The following is a 21,088-nucleotide window of genomic DNA, read 5'->3' as shown; positions in this document are numbered from 1 at the left end:
AACCATTCATAAATACCTTTTGAACTCATCGTGGTAGAATTCCGACTTGCAGGTTACCATCTCGCCCCCCTGGATGTCCTCGCGACTTCTGACTCCCCCAAATACATACAGTTCCATGGCGACTCCACAGGCTACAGCTCCAAACCTGAAAGGCCACACAGGGCGTACCAGGTATTAGATTTATAACTCACGACCCGATTCCGTAATTCCTCTTGAGCTTGTTTTAGCTCTGCGCCATTCAACGTTTCACAAATACATGGGTCTTCCTTTTTCAGGAAATGGCTTATTAATTTAACGTTATATCAACCAAATGCCAAGTCAAATAAAAGATCAGCTGGAAAGAAGGGAAAAACAAAAGCCAGGTGAAAGGGGGCTCTGCACAGTCCTTATCCAAGTTCTCTCACCTTCTCTCTTTCAGTGGACAGATAGCGGTCCACTGCTGGGTCCGTGTGTCGTAACATTCCACAGACTCGAAGAGTTTTCCATATGATCCTCCACCCATGGCATAGATTTTCTTTTTCATAGCTGCATAGCAGCCAATCTGAAAGGAGAAAGCAACAGTGGGGGAGGCAACATTTATTATTAAAGTTAGGCGAGTAAATACCAGCTTGGCTAGAGAGCACTGGCAAATATTTGGAAAAGGATCTGACTTCTAATAGTAAGACTATGTATGGTGCCTTCCAATATTACAACAGAGGCTTTTAAAAATGAGAAGAGCAAGGTAATACACACACTGTTAATCCTCAGAAAAGGATTAACTCCGTCTAATACTGTTCCACTAAGTGAGAAAAGTAAATAATCCTAACTTCTAAAGAGGCTTTCCAGGCTCTCTGTTCTCATCACTACTTGAAGAGTCCAAGATGTGGACTCCATGGAGCAAGACGTCATTCAATTCCTGCCCCAAGTAAGTCAATTGAAAGGGCACACACAGTGAGAGATCATATTATGAGTACCAATACCCAAGGTGTAAAATACCTAGGGCGCTGGACAAGGCTTTGGCCTGACGATGAAATTCCAGCCTCTACCCGGGAAAAGAAATACAGACTAAGCTGTAGACAGCTAACATGAGCCATTTGTTTTCATTCTACTCAGTAAGCAATGGCAGTTCTCTACCTATGGATTAATGTTTCTCCCCAGTCCTGCACAATGATTAAGAAAACAGGTTTGGGAGGCCTGGTTCCTTCCTAGGTTAGTGCAATCACAAAGCATGTATCAGGCGTGGGCCTTGGACACAGCAGTGCTGCCCAGAGCCCACCGCCAAGGTAAACTCTCTCACACACCGTGTCCTAGCTTGGTGTGTGGCCGGTAATAGTGAAGGCAAGCTACCAACAAAGACAGAATTCTATAATGTTAATTCTTTTAACACTATCAATTGTGTTAAAAGGCATACTTAGGAAATGAAGAAACATAACTTTAAAATCCAATTTGTGAATTAGTATCACAAGATATAGAGTTCTCACCTTTCTAACCATGGTTAAATCGGGTTGCTTTGTCCAGGTTTTAGAATAAATATCATAACATTCCATGGAAATTAGCTCTTTTTCACCATCTTCTCCTCCTAAAACGTACAGCATCCCATCTATCTCCACAATTCCAAAGTTATGTCTTGCCTGAAAAGACATCAAAGATCTTTGTAGACAAAAGGCCAACTATCAGATTGAAAGCTGATATTCATACATTTAATAAAAACCATACATTTTAATAAAAAAATAAAATTTTTTATTTAATAAAAATAAAAAAATATCATTATATTCCAGCGTTCCAGCAAAGAAATACCAGGCTCAAAACCATCTCTCTCAAATATTTCTGATTTCCCTAGCAGCTCACTCTTCTATCACAACAGACAGAGAACCCAAGTCCAGGAATTTCCCGGAACGAGGGAACTGCACACATGGTGAATTCACTGGCAGAATCCTTACTTTTTACTCACAACAGCTCACGACAAGAAAGAGAACTATTACTGTGTGGCTCTGTGAAATGATCTTTGTACAGCAGTGGCCACCAAGTGGTCCCCAGCTGATGGGTGAAGTCAGGTAAGAGCCACGGCAACAGCACTGCCTGTGGCTGGAGAGGTGGGGGTGGGAGGGGGAGAGGCCCGGGCTAAGGCTGCCTGGAGCAACAGAACCTGATGTGTTTCACACTCATCCACTCACAGCACTTCCTGGGTGCCCAGCCCCACTCCAGCACTGAAGGGAGAGCGCTGACCACACAAACAAAATGCGCTGCCATCATCAAAAAGTTTGTGCGAACCACTGAGAAAGATCTAGTATGTGAGGAGGTTCTATGTGGTATGAAGAGAAAGAAAGCAGCGGAGGGGGCAGGAGAGCTGAGAGGCCGGGGGAGGCCTCGCTGAGAAGGAGCCATATGGACAAATACTGAAGGAAGCAAGCAGCGAGCCACGTGGGTACGTGGCAAAGGTCCCAAAGCAAGTGCACTCCTAGGAGGCTTGAGAAGGGGGAGCGAGGGAAGGCCCAGGGAGCAGAGCCAGGAGGGGGGCATGAGCATACCAGGCAGGGGGGCTTGGCAAGGCTGCTACCTCTTTCCTTATACTCAAATGCAAAGCAAACTAAAGTGCTAAAGGGAAAAAAGAAACATCAGACAAATTACAAAAGCAGTATTTTACCTCGTTCATTGGTGGCAGTGCAGTCCATGTGTTTGCATCTGGGTCATACTTTTCTCCTGAGCTCAGGGTCTGCTTATTTTCATCTTGGCCCCCAAATACAAACAAAAATCCTTCTGCAAAAAATCAAAGAAGACATGCAAGAAAGTTGAAATGTAAGTTTTCAACACCTATCTCTAGTCAAATACAAATGCCATAAGGGCAGAGATAGGATGTGGAGATACCTTCTCTGACAACAACGGATTCGAGATCTTTCCAAGCCTGGGTGATAGAGCCAAATCTGTGAGTCACTTTGACCATTTCACTTGCCTCGGGATCTCTGAGTGGATTCCCACTACCCTGCACCTTAAAAGGAAGACTGACAGCACCCACACGGTCAGCAAGTGACTCTGAGTTATCTCAGTTCATCTGTTCTGTTCCCCAGCCTCTGTTTAAAATAGTCTTCTTAAAGGAGAAGAAGCCAACAAGACACTATGATAAAACTGAAGGGAAATGTGGGCCCTAGAGGGTTACCATGCATGGAAACCATTTTGCTCTGAGGGCGTTTAGCAATCTGGGAAAAATGCAACCTTTCTCTTAATGGCTTTGAGGGGATGAAGAAGATAGAAATCTAAATCCCAGGCCCACAGACAGCATGGCTTCTGGCAGGAAAGCCTCGCTGAAGTTCTAACCATCAGGATGAAGGCCAACCAGAATTAGAAGCCAGATTTAAATCTCCTTGCTTATCTAGGAAATCTCAAAATTTGAATTTGATTTACAGTAATTACAAATTAGTAGTGTTTTCAGGCAACTGGCAGAAAAAAACACAAAAGTTCTAGGGAAGAAAGTAAGTTTATCTAAGTTTTAGATTCTAACATTCTAAGATTTTAAAACATCACATTATCCCTACAAATAATTTTTAATAAAACAATCTTTGGCATTCAGCCAAAGATACTCAGGTATACAAAGAAACCAGACTCTGTTAAGAAGACCCAGCAGAAGCAGACAATAGGGAGTAGTCTTGCAAAGATTCCAAATTTCAAGTATTGGAGTAATCAGAAAGATGATAAAACAACAATGCTCACTATGTTTTAAAAAAGACAAATGTGAAGGTAACTCTAGAAGAAGGGGCAAGAGAAGTGTGACATAGTAGATTTGAAAAAAACTTACAGAGAATTTCTAGGGAAAAAAGATAAAAATAGATTAAATAAAAAATTCAATGGATGGATTTAACGGCAGATTCATCATAGTTAAAGAGAGAATTCATTAAGTGCAAGATACATCAAAAGAAATCACAGAGAAGGCAACATGGAGAAGCAAAAAGATGAAAAAGAAAACAAAAAGAAGGTAGAAGGCAGGGGCTGAAGTAGAAAGGTCTAGCCATGTTTGATCTGACTTCCAAAAGCAGAGAGACAGAGGAGAAGGAGCAAGGGTGACGTATGAAGACATAACAAACAAGAAGTTTCCAGATTTGATGAAAGGCCAAGCTACACAGTCAAGATGCCCAACAGTCTCCAAATACAGTAAAATTTCAAATAAAATGTTGCCTAAGCACACTACACTGAAATGGCAGAAAAACCAAGACAAAAAGAAAATCTTAAATACAGCCCAGAGAAAAGGCAGAGCTTTAGATCTGACAACTGACTTAACAACAAGGAATGAGAGAAGTCAGTGGAAAAACATCTTCAATAATAGATGTCAACCTAAAATTCTATACCCAGCAAAAATATCCTTTAAGGATGAACGCAAAATAATGACATCTTTAGACAAACAAATCTAAGAGTTTGCTACCACTAGATCCACATTAAAGGAAATTCAAAAGGATGAACTTCAGAGAGAAGGAAAATGATCCTAGACGGAAAGTTTGAGGAGTAAGAGGGAAAAACAAAGAAAGTGGTAAATATGTGGATAAATCTAAATGAACACTATCTACAGATACATGTATAAAACAGATAAACATATATATGTAAATATTTACTTATAAATAACCATGTGTTTTAATACTGTAAGACTATGGAATGTGAAAAATAAGAGTATAAATGTACTATTTATACTACTAGACTTTGTTAACAGTACAGGCTGTGGATTCAAAAGTGACCTTCAGGGGCTTCCCTGGTGGCGCAGTGGTTGCGCGTCCGCCTGCCGATGCAGGGGAACCGGGTTCGCACCCCGGTCCGGGAGGATCCCACATGCCGCGGAGCGGCCGGGTCCGGAGCCTGTGCTCCGCAACGGGAGAGGCCACAGCTGAGGGAGGCCCGCATACCACAAAAAAAAAAAAAAAGTGACCTTCAGGGGACTTCCCTGGTGGCGTAGTGGTTAAGACTCTGCACTCCCAATGCATGGGGTCCGGGTTCGATCCCTGGTCAGGGAACTAGATCTCACATGTATGCCACAACTAAGAAGCTGGCAAGCCGCAACTAAGGAGCCTGTGAGCAGCACCCAAGAAACCTAACTGCCACAACTAAGACCCAATGCAACCAAATAAATAAGTAAATATTAAAAAAACAAAATAAAACAAACATAAAGTGACCTTCAAAGGAATATAGACATAGAATATAACTTCTAACCTGGTAGAGAGGGAAAAAACTGAATGACAAAAAAGTCAATCAATTTTTTGAAAAAAGGCACGAAAAGAAGAAACACAGAACAAGCTGGACAAATAGGAACTACTCAAGTCATTTCACAACTTCAATGAATACAACTGGGCACAATTCCTCTCCTCATTGTTTCAAGTTTCTGAAACAACAACCTCTCTAGGAAATCTGAAAACCAGTGATATAGGAACCTTTGTGGTAGGCGTGCATGTGTGAAAATTACGCACATGTGTACATATTACCGGAGGACAGCTTAAGGAAGCTAATTTTAAGAAGGAGCAGAGAAATCAGACCCACATCCTGTTGCCTACACCACTCCATCCAGCTGATTATCATTGACAAAAACTTCAATAATTGTGGAACCTACGATTCCATTTCTATTCCATAGCTTTAGGCATATCTAAAATATGGTACAGTGTGGCATAGCTTAAAAATTTTAAGGTAATGTTTGTGGGCAAGCAGAGATATACAAGAAGAACTGCTAACAATAATTAGAATGAAGTGAAATGGCACTTGCAGGACGAAGCGAACAAGGCAGATCCAAGGTGACGATAAGGCAGCAAGGACAGCCTTCCCCATCACCTCCTGGAGAGAAAGCTTTGAATAACGTTCCAAACTTGTAAACGTCAACTAAAACATACTTCCTGTCATAAAACCACTTTAAGCCAGAACTAATGTAAGCAGTATTTTCTCAAGTTTCATATGAAATGCCTGCTTTTATGTGACACTCTTATTTTGAATAAAGTTACATGTTGCGATTCTACACTGCACAGCTTTCCAAGATGGGGGGCTATTACGGCTCAAAGAAGTCCTGCGTCTCAGGTGTGATCATCCAGCTAACGGGGGTGGTAAGAGTCACTGAGTTTTGCTCTTCTATCAGTTAAGTCATCCAATAAAATGCTCCTCAAGTGACGTCTTAAAAACAGCTACGTAGTTAAGATTTGGGGATGATAAGGACTGCCAGAAGACACTCTTCTCACCACAGTCGTGGAAGCTAGAGCCACCCTGGCAATGTCACCACAGAGGGATGATCAAATTATTTCTTTAGAAGGCTGTGAGTCATTCTGCACAACTCTGAAATGACATTACTTGATCTCGTGTTTAGGGAAACTTGATGACAGCACGGTACCTGCGGAGAGGACTCCGTGGTTGATTCTGGGCATGCTTAAAGGGGCCAGTTCAATCCACAGCTGCCGATTAGGGTCATAGAGGGGGCACATACATCGCATCGCTGCTGTTGGCTTCCGTGAACTAAGGAGAGAGATAACTGATTAGTAGTTAATATGTTTTATGTACTTCTGCTTATAATAGCTATGACTAGTTTTACTACTCTAAAGAATGTTTCAAACATTTTAAAAAATCTATTGCTATTAGGCTTTAGATACTGAAAAGTGTTATAACTTTCTGTTCACGCAGAAATCTCTCTTCGCTTGCACCACCCGTCAAACCGCTCACAGCCACGCTTACACTCTTTCCTCTCCGCCAACGGTCACGATGCACTCCGAGTAGCCCCGGGGCTTGAAGCTGGCGAGCATGGCCTCCCCCTGCTGCGGCTGGCTGAGAGGGATGTTGCTGCACTCTTTGACAATCTCTCGGACTAACGGCTCATTCAGCATCTGCTCCCGTAAATAGCTCGAGTCCAACCCTGAAACCCACAGCGCGGACATGACATCCTTCATGTGGACCTGGAGGGCGGAAAGCACGGGGAGGAAAAATGGAGAATATGTTGTACATTTAGAATATACGTTTTCCCACTCCTGGAAGACTAAAATTATTGACGGTCAGATTATCAACAGGCAAGTGGTAAGGGTCAGTACTGCTCGAATGTGCTTACGGCCCCTTTCCTTTCTACTTCCCTTGGCCTTGATAAATAAAAGTTTAACTTAAAAAAACCCATCACTTCAGATTTATATGTGACGTATCACTGCGAAGTTTAAAGCGGCTTTCTTTAATGCGCTACAGGGTTCCCACAGCAACAGGAAAACTTAGAAGAACCCTGCTATGATTTGCCTTATTTCACATACTTGGCTGTGCTGTGAGTTACACCCCATTTATAGAAACATTATATACAGGAATAGCTTGATACAATATGGTCAACTAGATGATGAACATGTATCAACATTAACATTACAAGAAAAATCTGAAAAAGCCAAATTTCAAAAAAAAAAAAATCCTGAGTACTATATAATCATTTCTTCAGTAATTACTGTTAAAAATTATCTAACATGTATAATGTGAATGATATACTTTTTAAAAAACATATTCAGGCATTTTACTTATGTATTTTCCTTATTTATTTATTTTTTGGCTGCGTCGGGTCTTATTTGCGGCACATGGGCTCTTTGTTGAGGCACGAGGGATCTTTTCAATACGGTGCGCAGTCTGCCAGGGTTTCTCTCTAGTTGCGGCATGCGGGCTTCTCTCCAGTTGTGGTGTGAGGGTTTTCTCTCTGTAGTTTGTGGCACGCGGGCTCTCTCATTGAGGCACGCGAGCTCAGTAGTTGTGGTGCGCAGGCTTAGTTGCCCCGCGGCATGTGGGATCTTAGTTCTCCGACCAGGGATCGAACCCGCGTCCCCTGCACTGGCAGGCAGATTCTTTATCACTGGACCACCAGGGAAGTCCCTGAATGATATACTTTTCATGCTCAGTCATCAGATTTGAACCAACTGACTACAGCACTCTACGTACATAAGGTGACTAGTTTTTCTGGGCTTTGAAATTGTCATTTTAAGGTACACTCTTTTATACCCTGAGTAATAAAAGCCAACAGTCCTTACAGCATCAAGTTCAGATTAAACACAGGATGAGGAACTGCCTCTTGTTTCCCAGCAGCCGTTCCATCTTATATGCCCTCATCACTTTAAGGCAAGAAGAGGGTCAGAGAGAAGATACTTCAGTGGTGGCAGCAAGGCGGAAACTCTTCTATCTCCTTTCCCAACCTACCCCACCAATGGGGAAAACAGAACACTAATTGTACGAAGGAGCTGAAGCTAAGAATGTGGTTTCTAAGTGGACACGCTCATGGGCCTGCAGAATTTAAAAATTACAAGATGATCATTAAAATGTAAGTCAAGAGTTACTAAGAACAATTAACAATGCAATTATGCATTCTGAAAGCCACTCGGAAACCTAACATATTTCTTTATTTTGATATAATTGGAGCTAGCCTCTAGTATATAAATATTAGACTTTAAAGCCTTGTGATTTAAAGGTTAAAGCTCCCTCCCCCAATGTAGTAACAATGTGGATCTCAAGCCTGATATTCTCTAAGACCCTTCCTTCCTCGGCTGTCACTCCTAGAACCTTCCTATTTGGAACCTCATTGCCATGAAAGCTCCGGAATGCTCTCCCACTTTCTCTTCCAGGGGTGTCAATCACTCCAGGGAGGGCCCAGTGCCAGAATTCAGCCCTCTGCCAGAATTCCATGTGCCCTTTTCTCACCCCACTTCCTGCATCAGAGTCCCGGTAGGGGTTAGCCTGCCATCGTAGAGGGAAGGATGCCGAAAAGCCAGGACGAGGAGTATAGGGTGCATTTCTATACTCTCCAGCTTAGCTTGAAATCCCTTTCCCCTTAATAACAACATTCAAAGGATATCATGTGACTTGTAAGTATTACTATTTTCATTGCCATATGATGAGTTACATGGACTTTGGTCGACTGGTCTGAACAACAAACTGCTTGAGTGAGGCTATAGGAAGCTGTCTTCCAGGTTACGGTTTAGATCACAACCTTGTCAGTGTTTCAAGTTGGAGGAGAAAAATAAAACATCTAGAATTTGGATTAAAAATAAACAAACAAACGAATAAGTAAGTGAAAAGGCAAAGTCAGAGCACGCTATAAAGTACGGGTACCTTTCTTATTTCTGTATCATGCGCTATCCATCGGATGACTGCTTCAAATACGTATCGTTCATTGCCAACGTTTAACTTCTCAAGAGAAATCACTTCTTTAAGCTTTTGAGGACTCAGTTCTAGGAATTCCTCTGTGCTGCTGACATCTCGGAAGTGAGTCTCCAGGTATTCTGTGGCCAGGTAATGGACGTGGTGCAGGCAGTAGTGGAGGGCAAAGTCTCGGATTCCGATGCAGTTCTCGGCGGCAATGCAGCCTTCTAAGAACTCACAGCACAGAGTTTTAAGATCCGTCAGCAGGAGCAGGTCTGCTGCCTGCACAACATCTTGGATGGTATCTTCGTTCAGCCGGATCTGTAAGAATGATCATAGATAGTTTATATTTGAATGTATATATTTAGAACCCAACCACTAATCTATCAGGCTGGACCATATGAAAGCTCCATTTATACAGGTCAAAGATGATTGAAAACTGGCAATTTCATATGGTTCAGCTTTGTTTTCAAGAATAGTCAGAGGGCACCAAGGCACCTGCGGACAACATAGGCATCGCGTGGCTGATTAACTTTTCCCAGCTCTTCCCTTCCTTTACCGAGATGAACCACCAATAACCCTGCCAAGGTGAACTGTCCATGGGGCTCGCTTCTATACTTAGAGAAAAACCTTAAATGACTGAAATGCTTAGGAAATGGCAAGTTCCGCATTCTATGGTAAACTGAAGGCGATTTCTTTAAATGCTAGCACCTGAACTAATGAAAATCCTGCCTCCAAATATATTAAGTTCACTTCTTTGCCAAATGGTACGTGGAAGATACCACACGGCCCCTTGAAGAGAGGGAGAGCCACACTGCCCGAGGGACCTCACTCTGAACATCAAACATTGCACTTGGTGCAAAAGATACAATTTGGTCTCAAAGCTACTTTCTGGAATAAATCCCTGAGAAGATTTTTTTTTTTTTTAATCATTGTGAACATTTACTTTTCCTTAATTTTCTTCAATTTCTTGATTGATGCTTCTTGCTCCACCCACTTCACAGTTTTTCTACGCAACAGTAAGGCAACATCAAGAGACAGGCCCCTAAAATACTGTCACAATCACGCACGGTCCAGACTCTCCGAAAGAATGGGTACTTATCCTCCATTAGGAAGCGTTAAGGAGAGATTTCACAGTGAAGTGCAGCAAGAAACATTTTACCACAATTTGCACATTCTGTACCATAGATAAATAAGGTTTCAAGCTTCTAATGCAAGCCTGAACGTGAATACACTCCTCTAACTTGTTATAACTGCCACGGAACTGATTTTACAAACTCTTATCTAAGAGTTTGGACCTAAGCCTGGTTTTGTGATGCTAAAGAGCATTGCCGCTATTTTAAGGGCTGTCCCCAAATTGGTTTAAATTCATTTATTTTTAATAATCATACACATAACCTTATTCCCACACACCCACCACCTAGTGTTTAGAGGAAAGAGAAAGTGATAACATCATGAAATGAAATAAAAAACTTCAAAGAGGATGACGATCACCGAGTTTGACTCTGGACAGAATGAACATATTTAGAGAAAGTAAGCAGTACACTCAGAATACTTATGTAGGAGACAGAGCCTTTACAAAAGGAAAATTAAAAGAAGAATGAGGAAGAAGGAATAAAGGAGAGAGCAGGACATGAGCCCTCAAAAGGAGTAAAGATAAAACGTACTCTTGCGTAATGAGATGTGAGGCACATGAACTTCTTCCTAATTCACAGCTAAGATTATCCTTAAGTGTCCTCATGCTATACACTTTAAATCACGTGAACAGGGGAGTAGTGGGGTGGAGGAGGGCAAAGAAAGGGAAAGGACCACTCGCCACTGATCACTTTCTTCCTTGGCTTTCATGAAATCCCCAGAAATATAAATGGGTACAGAGAGTAAAGGGAAATCAGAAAGCAAGATTGCGGGGGAACAGGGATGTTGGTCCTCCTGAGGCAACAGGACGGACGCATCATGAGTACAACGCAGGTGCCTGTCACTGGTGTGAATCTCGAAGTCTTTATTTCTACAGAATAATCCCCACCGCCCAAGGAGGCTCCCACGTCCATGCTGTGGAGACAGAACGAGTTCCCCGATAGTGTGGGTACAAAGCAAGACTGGAATTGAGATTTAAAAAACAAAAAGACAGCAGTGAAGGGAGCATCCCATGTTCCTCATGTCTCAGACTAGAAGGTGGAGCTCAGGATGGTAGAAACAAAACCTGGGATTTGGGTAAAGATCTTACTTAGTCTGCTTTTCTTTCAAGAGCAGAGCCCTGGAAGAACACCCTTGGGCGCCATGTCCAGCAGGAGACCCAAGTCAAGCACACAGTGACAGAAGATGGAGATGACAGTGTGGCTCGGTCACAGAGTGGATGAAGGAGACCCTCACCCTGAGCTTGAGGAGCCTCTACTCAGTCCTCCTTCCTCTGTGTCTCATCATACCTGCCCACTGAAGATGTAATCCAGGATCTCTCTCATAACCATTACCGATATCCCTTCAAGTTCAATCTTATAGGTTGATCCATCATCTTTTGGAGGATTATAGTTTAACTTTGTCCTAAGAAAGGGAAACAAAATGTAAAATTTCTATGAAAGAATAGAAATAGCTAGAAATATTTATGCACTAAACAGTTTATAAAGTATATGATACGTATCAATATATGAATCACACCTAAAACATTTCGTTTGTTAACTTTTAGAGCAACATATTTTTTATGACTTTCAACTACAAAGCATTTGTTCCAGGATTCAGAGTGCTACCTCTTAAAAAAAATAAACAAAACAGACAACCAAAGCACTAAGGTCCATGTGAGCAAGGATCTCTACTTCACCTTGGGAACCCTAGGCCCTTTAGGCTTATGTTTTCCCTGTACTTAATTATCCAATTATTTTCAGTAATGTAACGAGGAGCCCACAAACCTACCACCCAAAACTAGGACCTTGACGATAACCTGCTTCTAACCAAATGGCCCTCCCCACCAATTCATTCCTCTGCTTCACCATCTGAAGTAACTGTTATCCTAAATCCCACCTATATTCAATTTTCTCTTGCTTTCTTTTTTATTTTTGTATCCATGAAATATATATAACCTATAACATATATAGATTTATTGATAATCAATGTATATATATATATAATTTTAATTTTTAATTTTATAAAAGTGTTTCATGCTATCTGTAATCTTCTGGGGCTAACTTTTTTCATTTAATATTATTATATTGCTGAGTCATTCATCTTGCCGCATATCACACGCGTTCTTTTGCTCTTTCTGCTGTATAGTATGCCACGTTCCTGTTGATGGGCTCCTGGGCTGGGGCTCCAGGTTTTTGGTACTGTGAACAGTACTTCTATGACTATCCTTGTATATGTCTCCTTTTGTGATACGCAAAAGAATTTCTCTTGGGTGTATCCCTGGGAGTAGAATTAAGCTACATTCTTCTCCAAAGTATGAGCTAATACTCGTTTATTCTCCAGAGTAGCTGGAGCAGTTTTTAGCCTCATCTGGTATATGTAAGGGGATGTGTGGACCCACAAAGTCTACGACATTTATCTCTGTCCTACTTCCTAATCCTCCAATCCACAATCCAGTGAGCGAAGTATGGTCTCCGGTGGTGGTTGTGACCTGCCTTCCCCTCATTGCCCAGGTGCTAAACAGCTCTTCATAGGTCTGTAGTCCCCTCTGTTTCCTCTTCTGTGAAACACACGTTCAGTTCAAGTCTCTCTCTTTTTTATTCATTCATTCATTCATTCATTTATGGCTGCGTTGGGTTTTGCTGCACGCAAGCTTTCTCTAGTTGCAGCGAGCGAGGGCTACTCTTCGTTGCAGTGTGCAGACTTCTCATTGTGGTGCCTTCTCTTGTTGCGGAGCACGGGCTCTAGGTGTGTGGGCTTCAGTAGTTGTGGCACGAGGGCTCAGTAGTTGTGGCTCGCGGGCTCTAGAGCGCAGGCTCAGTAGTTATGGCGCACAGGCTTAGTAGCTCTGCCGCATGTGGGATCTTCCCAGACCAGAGCTTGAACCCGTGTCCTCTGCATTGGCAGGCAGATTCTTAACCACTGTGCCACCAGGGAAGTCCCTCAAGTCTCTTTTTTTTTTTTTTTTTTTTGTGGTACACGGGCCTCTCACTGTTGTGGCCTCTCCCATTGCGGGGCACAGGCTCCGGACCAGTGAGCGAAGTATGGTCTCCGGTGGTGGTTGTGACCTGCCTTCCCCTCATTGCCCAGGTGCTAAACAGCTCTTCATAGGTCTGTAGTCCCCTCTGTTTCCTCTTCTGTGAAACACACGTTCAGTTCAAGTCTCTCTCTTTTTTATTCATTCATTCATTCATTCATTTATGGCTGCGTTGGGTTTTGCTGCACGCAAGCTTTCTCTAGTTGCAGCGAGCGAGGGCTACTCTTCGTTGCAGTGCGCAGACTTCTCATTGTGGTGCCTTCTCTTGTTGCGGAGCACGGGCTCTAGGTGTGTGGGCTTCAGTAGTTGTGCCTCCTCATATTGAGGTGTAGGCGTTTTTTATTATCTTCTTGATATCAAACCTTTGGCAGATGTGACACTTGTTTTTAAGGTGATGAACAATGTGAAGAATAATTTTTCACAGTCAACACTTTTTGTGCCTTGTTCGAGAACAGGTACTTTACCCAAGATCTAAAAGGTATTCCTAATTTAGCAGCGAGGGAAGCTCAGACACACCCTAAGTTGCATTTAAGTACCCCCCCACCAAGGCTCGGAATTGGTAGGATGAGGAAGCTGTGGAAGGAGGGGTGAAGGATGAGCTAATTACAGAAGAAGAGACTGACAAAGTCTTAGGAAATAGGGGAGTTCCTAGATCCTTGCTCCACATAGATACACAACTCCTCTGCCCTGTTTGGTAAGGCTCCCCAGCTCCAGTGGGAGATAAGTGACGTGCTCTGAAGAGTGTGAGATGGAGGGGCGTCTCTGGACAGGGGGGCAGCAGGCACACCTGAGGGTAGGTGCACTGCACCAAAAACTGAGAGAGTCAACAGAGTGTTTACATATTGAATGCTGAGACCATCAGACTTTTTTCTCAATTTTGCTCCTAAAATTATTGAAAGGCAGACCTTTCATCCTCCAGATGAGAACCTGATGACTCTTCTGGAGGATCTGATCAGCCCCAAAGGAAAGATCTAAAGATATGGGCACAGATCTGCCTCAAGAAAATGACCCAGGTGGACCATGCAACAATGAAACCCACTGTCACTAGGCCAACCGATGGGCTCTGAGCTTCCCACACACTGTGGGGAGCACTTCTGAAACTTCTTCACTTCACACCACACGCAGAAAATGTAACATGACCCTGGGGTAAACAGATGAGGCTGTGTGCAGGGCCAGGGGGATTCAGCCTCCCCAGATGCTGCCCTGCCACTTGGAGGGCTGACACCATCATTATCTTCACACATTATGACATCTTTTTTGTGGGGGCACATGGGTTAAGAAACTCTGCTTTAGAGCCCCACTCTTAAAACTGAGCGACTCAACAGATGCCTAACAAAGAAGAAAGACAGAAACCAAAATCAGCAGAAAAAAAGTCAACTTGGAGGAAGTACAGATCACATAAGATGAAAAGTCAAGGAAAAAAGAAAACCTCTCATTAACATTCCCAGAGAGAAAAGAGAGGATGTTGTGCTCATGAAACAAGAATAGGATGCTCTAAAAGGGAACATTCAGAGAACAACAACAACAACAGTTTAAAGACTACAAAAAAAAAATTTTTTTAATGTAATGTCAAAATTAAAAGTTGTAGAAGTCGTAGACTTGTAGACTTCAAGTCGTAGAAGTTGTAGACCTCAAGTCTCCCAAGAAAGCAAAAAAGACAAAGGTAGAAAACAGGAGACACAAGGTAAGAAAACTGGAAGATCAGTCCTGAAGGTTGAACATCTGAAAAACAGGAATGCCCTTGCAAAAAAAAAAAAGAGAATATTATCAAGTAAATGCTCATAACAAGGGATAAAAATACGCCTTTCCGAGGCATATCATCATAATACTTGAGAACACTGGAAACAAAAAAATTCGTATAAGCTTCCAGAAAGAAAAACAGGTTACACAGAAAGGAATGGGTATCAGAACGGCTTCGTACTTCCAAATGGAACTTTAATAGCAGTGTGGAAATGACTTCAAAATTCTGAAGGAAAATTATTTTCAACCTAGATTTTTATAGCCAGCCAAACTACTCATCAAATATCAGGACAGAATAGACATTTTCAGCTATACAAACTCTCAAAACAATTGATCTTCCATGCAGTCCTTCTCAGAATGCTGTTGGAAAAACTGCCTCAACAAACAAAGAGGAAGGTTCTGGACTAAAAAAAGACACGATCCAACACAGAAAAGCAGGGAAAGGAATGGTGAAGAATGACCCTAGGGTAACAGCTCTGCACCAGCAGAAGGAAAGCTGGTTCATTCTGGTACAGCAGGATGCCTTGGCAGGTCTTAAGAGGGCAAAACTGATGGAATATATAACATATGCTTTAGACAACTTTGTTTCCCCCCTCATATTCCGTATCTGCTATTCCTACCTCTACAGTTTCTAGAGAGCTAATAATTTTACTCAAAAGGCATTTCTTTTCTGCTTGCTGCACCCTAGGTGTATCTATACATGACTGACGCTTTTACTAAACGTGAAGAAAAAAACTTCAGTCAATTCTCAGTCAAGAGAGAAAAATACCGTAAGTAGTAAGAATAACACCTAAATCATTAATATTTGGCTCTGAAATCTATCGTATGCAGACACGTCCTCCAGGAATGTTTCACTCAGGATGTCATGACTATTTGTATTTCTTAGTCACCGTGCTGGTTATCAACATACTGCCTCTCAGCTCCAAGTCCACCCTTTGCGTATGCTCTGTGAAAACGGCTCTGAGCCTTTCCAACAGTTTTTCTGCGTTAACTGGCATGATGTTAAGCTTCTCAGCGGAAGGTGCTGGAAAGACACTGCAGGAGGAGAGAGTTTTGCTGCCGGGCTCTGGTTCTGCAGCTAGATAGGCTCCCGCAGTGCACAGCTGCCAGCAGCACCTGCAGCTTTCCCTGGAACTCCCAGAGGCAGTTTTGCAGTCAACTGTTTCTGGGGAGACACCTCCCTGTGAACAGCTTTCCCAGACACCTTAAAGGACAGATTTCTGGCAGGTTCCAGAGGGCTGATTTCAAGCAAATTCCACCAGTGTGGCTTCTCTGCCATGAGGTGAGCTGTGGCTGTGTGCCGTCCAATAAAGTCTGGATCTCAGCCCTGGGTACACCAGCTACTCCTTTAATTTTTAGAGTTTACTTCTTAGTAGCCAATCCCTCATTACTCTAATCTCTTGCTGCAGTTAAAAATTCTTTATATTAAACTGTCCTTGTTCAAATTACTATGTGGTTTCTTTCTCCTGACTAGATACAGACAGAGTCTTGCACCTATCTAAAGGCAGTAGCTCTAAAATGTGTTCAGATAGAGGGGCACCACCTAGAATTCAAGTTGTTCAAACAAGAGCTGGCTGCGCCTGCCCATGGGCTGTGGACAGTGCAGGAGGAGGGGGACCAGGCTGACGGGGAAAGGGGTTACAAAGAGACCATTCAGTGTGCCCCTTTTTTATTTTTCAACCATGCGACTGGTTTTTTTTTTTTAAAGATGATTATACAGTCATCTCTTGGTATCCTCGAGGGACTGATTCCAGGACCCACACAGATACCAAAGTCTGCAGATGCACAAGTCCAATAGTCCGCCCCCCCATCCTCATCCACAGACTCAACCAACCACAGATATTGTACACCTGACCCTTGAAAAACATGGATTTGAACTGCATGGGCCCACTTATACGTGGATGTATTTTTCCAATTAATCTGTGTATAAGTAAACCCGTGCAATATTGAAAAAAAATCCGTGCATATGTGGATCTGTGCAGTTCAAACCCATGTTGTTCATGGATCAACTGTACTATCTCATGTTTTCACAATGAAAAATGTTTCCTTTTAAAGAGTATGGTTTTCTTGCAGCAGATGGCAGGGTACAGACAATGGCTAAGAGGACAGAAAAAAAGACTCCTTTAAACATGAGCACTGACCATTTCAGATCCATAAAGTCTGACCCTTTCCAAAGCCCATGAAAAATGAATCACTGTACTCTTGAAGTCTCTAAATATCTGAGGGTTAAATTATAAAACCTTATTTTGATTACAGTTTAAATTCAGATCCCAACTTCCCATCTTTCGGTCCCACTTCTGATCTCTCCCTCACGCCGTCTGCGCATGTCCAATTCCTGCCATCTTCTTAGGAGCTGTTCGAATGCCGGCCTGGCAGTGGCTCCCCTTCACCCGCCCTGCCCCAGGCTCCACCTCTGCCCTCACTGCCCTGCGGGTGAAAAGAATTCCTCATGTTATCAATTTCCCCAGCGCTTGATATTGTGGAACCATCAAGTTCTGTCTTGTATGATGGTATTTATGTACAAAGCCCATTTCCTCTCTCCTTTATTAACCTCAGGTTCCTTGGGGTCAGAGTCCTCTTTATCACTATAACCCTACAACACAGCCTGTCAGTTTACACAGAATAGATGCTCAACAATGATTTGTAAAATAAGTTTTTGAATTAACAGCAGTCTTTAAATATCTGAAGAGCTGTCACAGATGTTTTTCCTGCAGGATCTCAGGTACAGTGAAGCAGAGCTAGAATCAATATGAGGAAGAACTTCCTAATAGTTTCATCCATCCAATGTGGAAAGGTGTGAAGCACAGAGCTTCTCAAGCTTTCAGAAGGCCCGTGGTGGGAGCTGAGTTTCTGCATTGGTAACACTCTCAGTGACGCAGACCCCTCCGGACCTCTCTGAGTAGCAAGGGGTTAAGTGATGCTTCTCAAATTATCCATGTGTGTTTTTGTATCTCAGATGAATCTTTTGTAAAATACGATAAAAATGTAATGGGGATGAAGTGTACAGCATGGTGCCTAGTTAATAACACTGTACTGAATACCTGAAAGTTGCTAAGAGAGCAGATCTTCAAAGTTCTCACCGTAAGAAAAAAAATTTTGTAACTATGTGTGGTGACAGATGTTAACTAGACTTATTGTGGTGACTCTTCTGTAATATACACAAATATTAAATCATTATGTTGTACACCCTGAAACTAATATAGGTTCTATGTCAAGTATACCTTAATAAAAAATGAATGAGTTATTAAAAAACAAAATTTAAAAGACATAAATACAGGCCTCAATTCTTTCCTAAATTTTTTTTTTTTTTTTGGTTGCGCTGACCAGGGATTGAACTTGGGCCACGGCAATGAAAGCGCAGAGTCCCAACCACTGGACCGCCAGGGAATTCCTGTGGCCCCATCTCTTTTATCATTAGATTCAATGGACACAAAATTATTCTGTCAAACTGCTACAAGAGCTTCTAACTCTTACTCTCCGTGTGTACTTATATTATCATGGCCAGGTGACAATTCACAGACCATCACCAGCCTGCAGGTGATGTCTCAGGAGGCTGATATCCATCTGTCTGTCAGGAATATAGTGAAAGTTGGCCGTTAGTCCTTATCCATCTTAGACACTAAGAGTCACTCAGACCTGCTGTGAAACTGTCTTGCTTCACAGCCTGCTGTCATTTGCAGTTACTTCCTTCTTTCATTTCTTTCTATTTTAAAAAATTTTTATTGAAGTATAGTTGATTTACAATATTAGTTTCAGGAATACAACATAGTGATTCAATATTTTTATAAGACTTTTTTTTTTTTTGGCCTCACCGTGGGGCATGCAGGATCTTAGTTCCCCGACCAGGGATCTTACCCCCACTCCCTGCATTGGAAGCACGGAGTCTTTACCACTGGACCACCAGGAAAGTCCCCCCTTCTTTCATTCCTTGGATGCTTGCCATCCCTTTCTCATTTAGAAACCTCATAAACTTGTCTTATTTTCCCTCTTCTTGTATTCACTTCCCCCTCCCCCATTCCCTAATTAAATCTCTACATCCCTTCAGTTTTTGTTGCATTCTGTTCACATTTCTTTCCTCCAGTAAATACCCTAATTTTCCCAATATCTACCAACACATTTTCTCTGTATTTTCCCTTTTTTATCTAGAATTTTCTCACCTTGCACATCATTTCTATCTTCTCTGCCACATATAACTGAGAATTCAGTGAACTGGACTGAATGAGTTAATGAATTAAAAAAAAAAAAAAAAACTAAGCCAAAGGGTTAATAACCAATAGTTTTGCTTTTAAAGTCAGTCCATATATATCAGGAAGTAAATCAACTCTTCTGTTTCCTTTCTTATTTTAATTAAAGTATAGTTGATGTACAATGCTATGTAAGTTACAGGTATACAATATAGTGACTCACAATTTTTAAAGGTTATAGTCCATTTATAGTTATTATAAAATACTGGCTATATTCCCTGTGTTGTACAATATATCCTTGTAGCTTACTTTATGCATAACAGTTTGTACCTCTTAATCTCCTACCCTGATATTGCCCCTCTCCCTCTTCTTTTCTGTTTTCTATCTCCACCCCAGGAAGATATAGAGTCATATGTAAATTTATCGGAAGTCACAAAATCTTTGTTTTTATTATTATTATGTGATGTCAATTTACAAACTCTCTCCTAGAAACTGTCATAGTCTTAAAACATCACTTTGAGAATTTCATAACACTCTGAAAAAACTAGAAATAATGGGGAGTATTGTAAGATTGGGCCTCCAGTGTTCAGATATAAATATCCATGCCTATCCCATTCTTCCCCAGTTTTCTGTTTCTAGGGCAAAACATTCCCCCCCTCTGCCCCTGTTCTCTCATTTTTGAAAAGAAGAGGTTAAATAAGGTGATTTGAGAGCTTCCCCACCCCTGAGCACTTCTGGGCTAAACTGCTGAAACACACCAAAAAGTTAGGCGGAGACTCAGCTCTGGAGACACATTCTGTTGAGTCCTAGAGGATAAAGTCCAGGAACTGAATCAGTTTCACTGGATTTATAATATGCCTTCTGTGGGTGAGGCAGTGCAAGTTCATTTACCCTCCAATCACCTACCCTCTCTGGGCAAGCATTTATTTTCTGTTCTATTAAACTTAAACACAAGTGAAACAAAATCAGTTTTTCTTTCTCTTGACAACACTGAAAAGAGGCTTTTTCGTTTTTTTGGTTTTTTTTGCGGTACGCGGGCCTCTCACCGCCGTGGCCCCTCTCGTCGCGGAGCACAGGCTCCGGACGCGCAGGCTCAGCGGCCACGGCTCACGGGCCCAGCCGCTCCGCGGCACGTGGGATCCGCCCGGACCGGGGCACGGACCCGCGTCCCCTGCATCTGCAGGCGGACTCTCAACCACTGCGCCACCAGGGAAGCCCTGAAAAGAGGCTTTATAAGAAAAAAGTTGTTGGCTAATAAAGAAGCTGGTATGATTCAAAGTTTTACATCCATGAAAGAGGTCTACGACTTTAAAAAAAGTGTAACAGAGCAAAGTCCTCTGCTGGTTATACACTATCCTCTTCTAACTGGCTTCCAATTGCTGGAAAAGTCCGGTGTGTCTAAATGTCATAACAAACAACCCAGATAATCAGTCCTGGTCCTCCTCCTCACGGTAGATGTTACTGAAAGGGATTTGATATAACAGTGACAGAGAAGACATCTAAGTGACTTTTCCTCCCCTGGGATGCAAAAGCTTGTCTCCAATAAAAGCAAGGAAACCTACTCAAATAGGATGCAGGAGAATGTAATGCTCAAGGAGTCAAGCTTTACAGAAACTCCAGGGAAATTCACGGGCATTACTCACATGGTTTCAAACGATTCATGTCACCTCAAACGGGGTAGCTCTCAAGAGCAGACGGGCGTGGGCTCAGCACTGCATTTGCCCACTGAGGCCCAACTAATGACGTCTGCTCCTGTGGGGAGCCTGTTTTACAGATGCCTCCTCCTCCTTTATTGGTCTTCGTGAGCTCCGAAAAACCACACCGAAGAAGGATCTTAGGGCAGAGGAATTTCAGGGCAGTGACACTAGTCAGTATGTTGCTACGATGGTGGATACATGTTACTATGCGTCTGTCCAAACCCACAAAATACACACCAAGA

General features: G+C 42.3%; 1 protein-coding gene across 17 annotated transcripts in view; it reads right to left on the bottom strand.

The window, feature by feature from the left end:
* GAN (gigaxonin) overlaps positions 1–21,088 on the bottom strand; it is a 96,024-nt gene that overhangs the window by 13,690 nt on the left and 61,246 nt on the right. For all 17 annotated transcript variants that reach the window (XM_055078885.1, XM_055078886.1, XM_055078888.1 and 14 more), the window contains 8 exons: positions 11,499–11,613; positions 9,046–9,396; positions 6,661–6,878; positions 6,323–6,444; positions 2,624–2,736; positions 1,461–1,610; positions 405–541; positions 17–145 (listed from right to left, as the gene is read on the bottom strand). In XM_055078885.1, coding sequence (XP_054934860.1) covers positions 17–145; positions 405–541; positions 1,461–1,610; positions 2,624–2,736; positions 6,323–6,444; positions 6,661–6,878; positions 9,046–9,396; positions 11,499–11,613 — 1,335 coding nt within the window. The remainder of the gene's footprint in view (positions 1–16; positions 146–404; positions 542–1,460; positions 1,611–2,623; positions 2,737–6,322; positions 6,445–6,660; positions 6,879–9,045; positions 9,397–11,498; positions 11,614–21,088) is intronic.

Source organism: Physeter macrocephalus, chromosome 17 (assembly GCF_002837175.3).
Source record: "Physeter macrocephalus isolate SW-GA chromosome 17, ASM283717v5, whole genome shotgun sequence".
Taxonomy (NCBI): domain Eukaryota; kingdom Metazoa; phylum Chordata; class Mammalia; order Artiodactyla; family Physeteridae; genus Physeter; species Physeter macrocephalus.
This window is presented reverse-complemented; position numbering and strand designations above follow the sequence as displayed.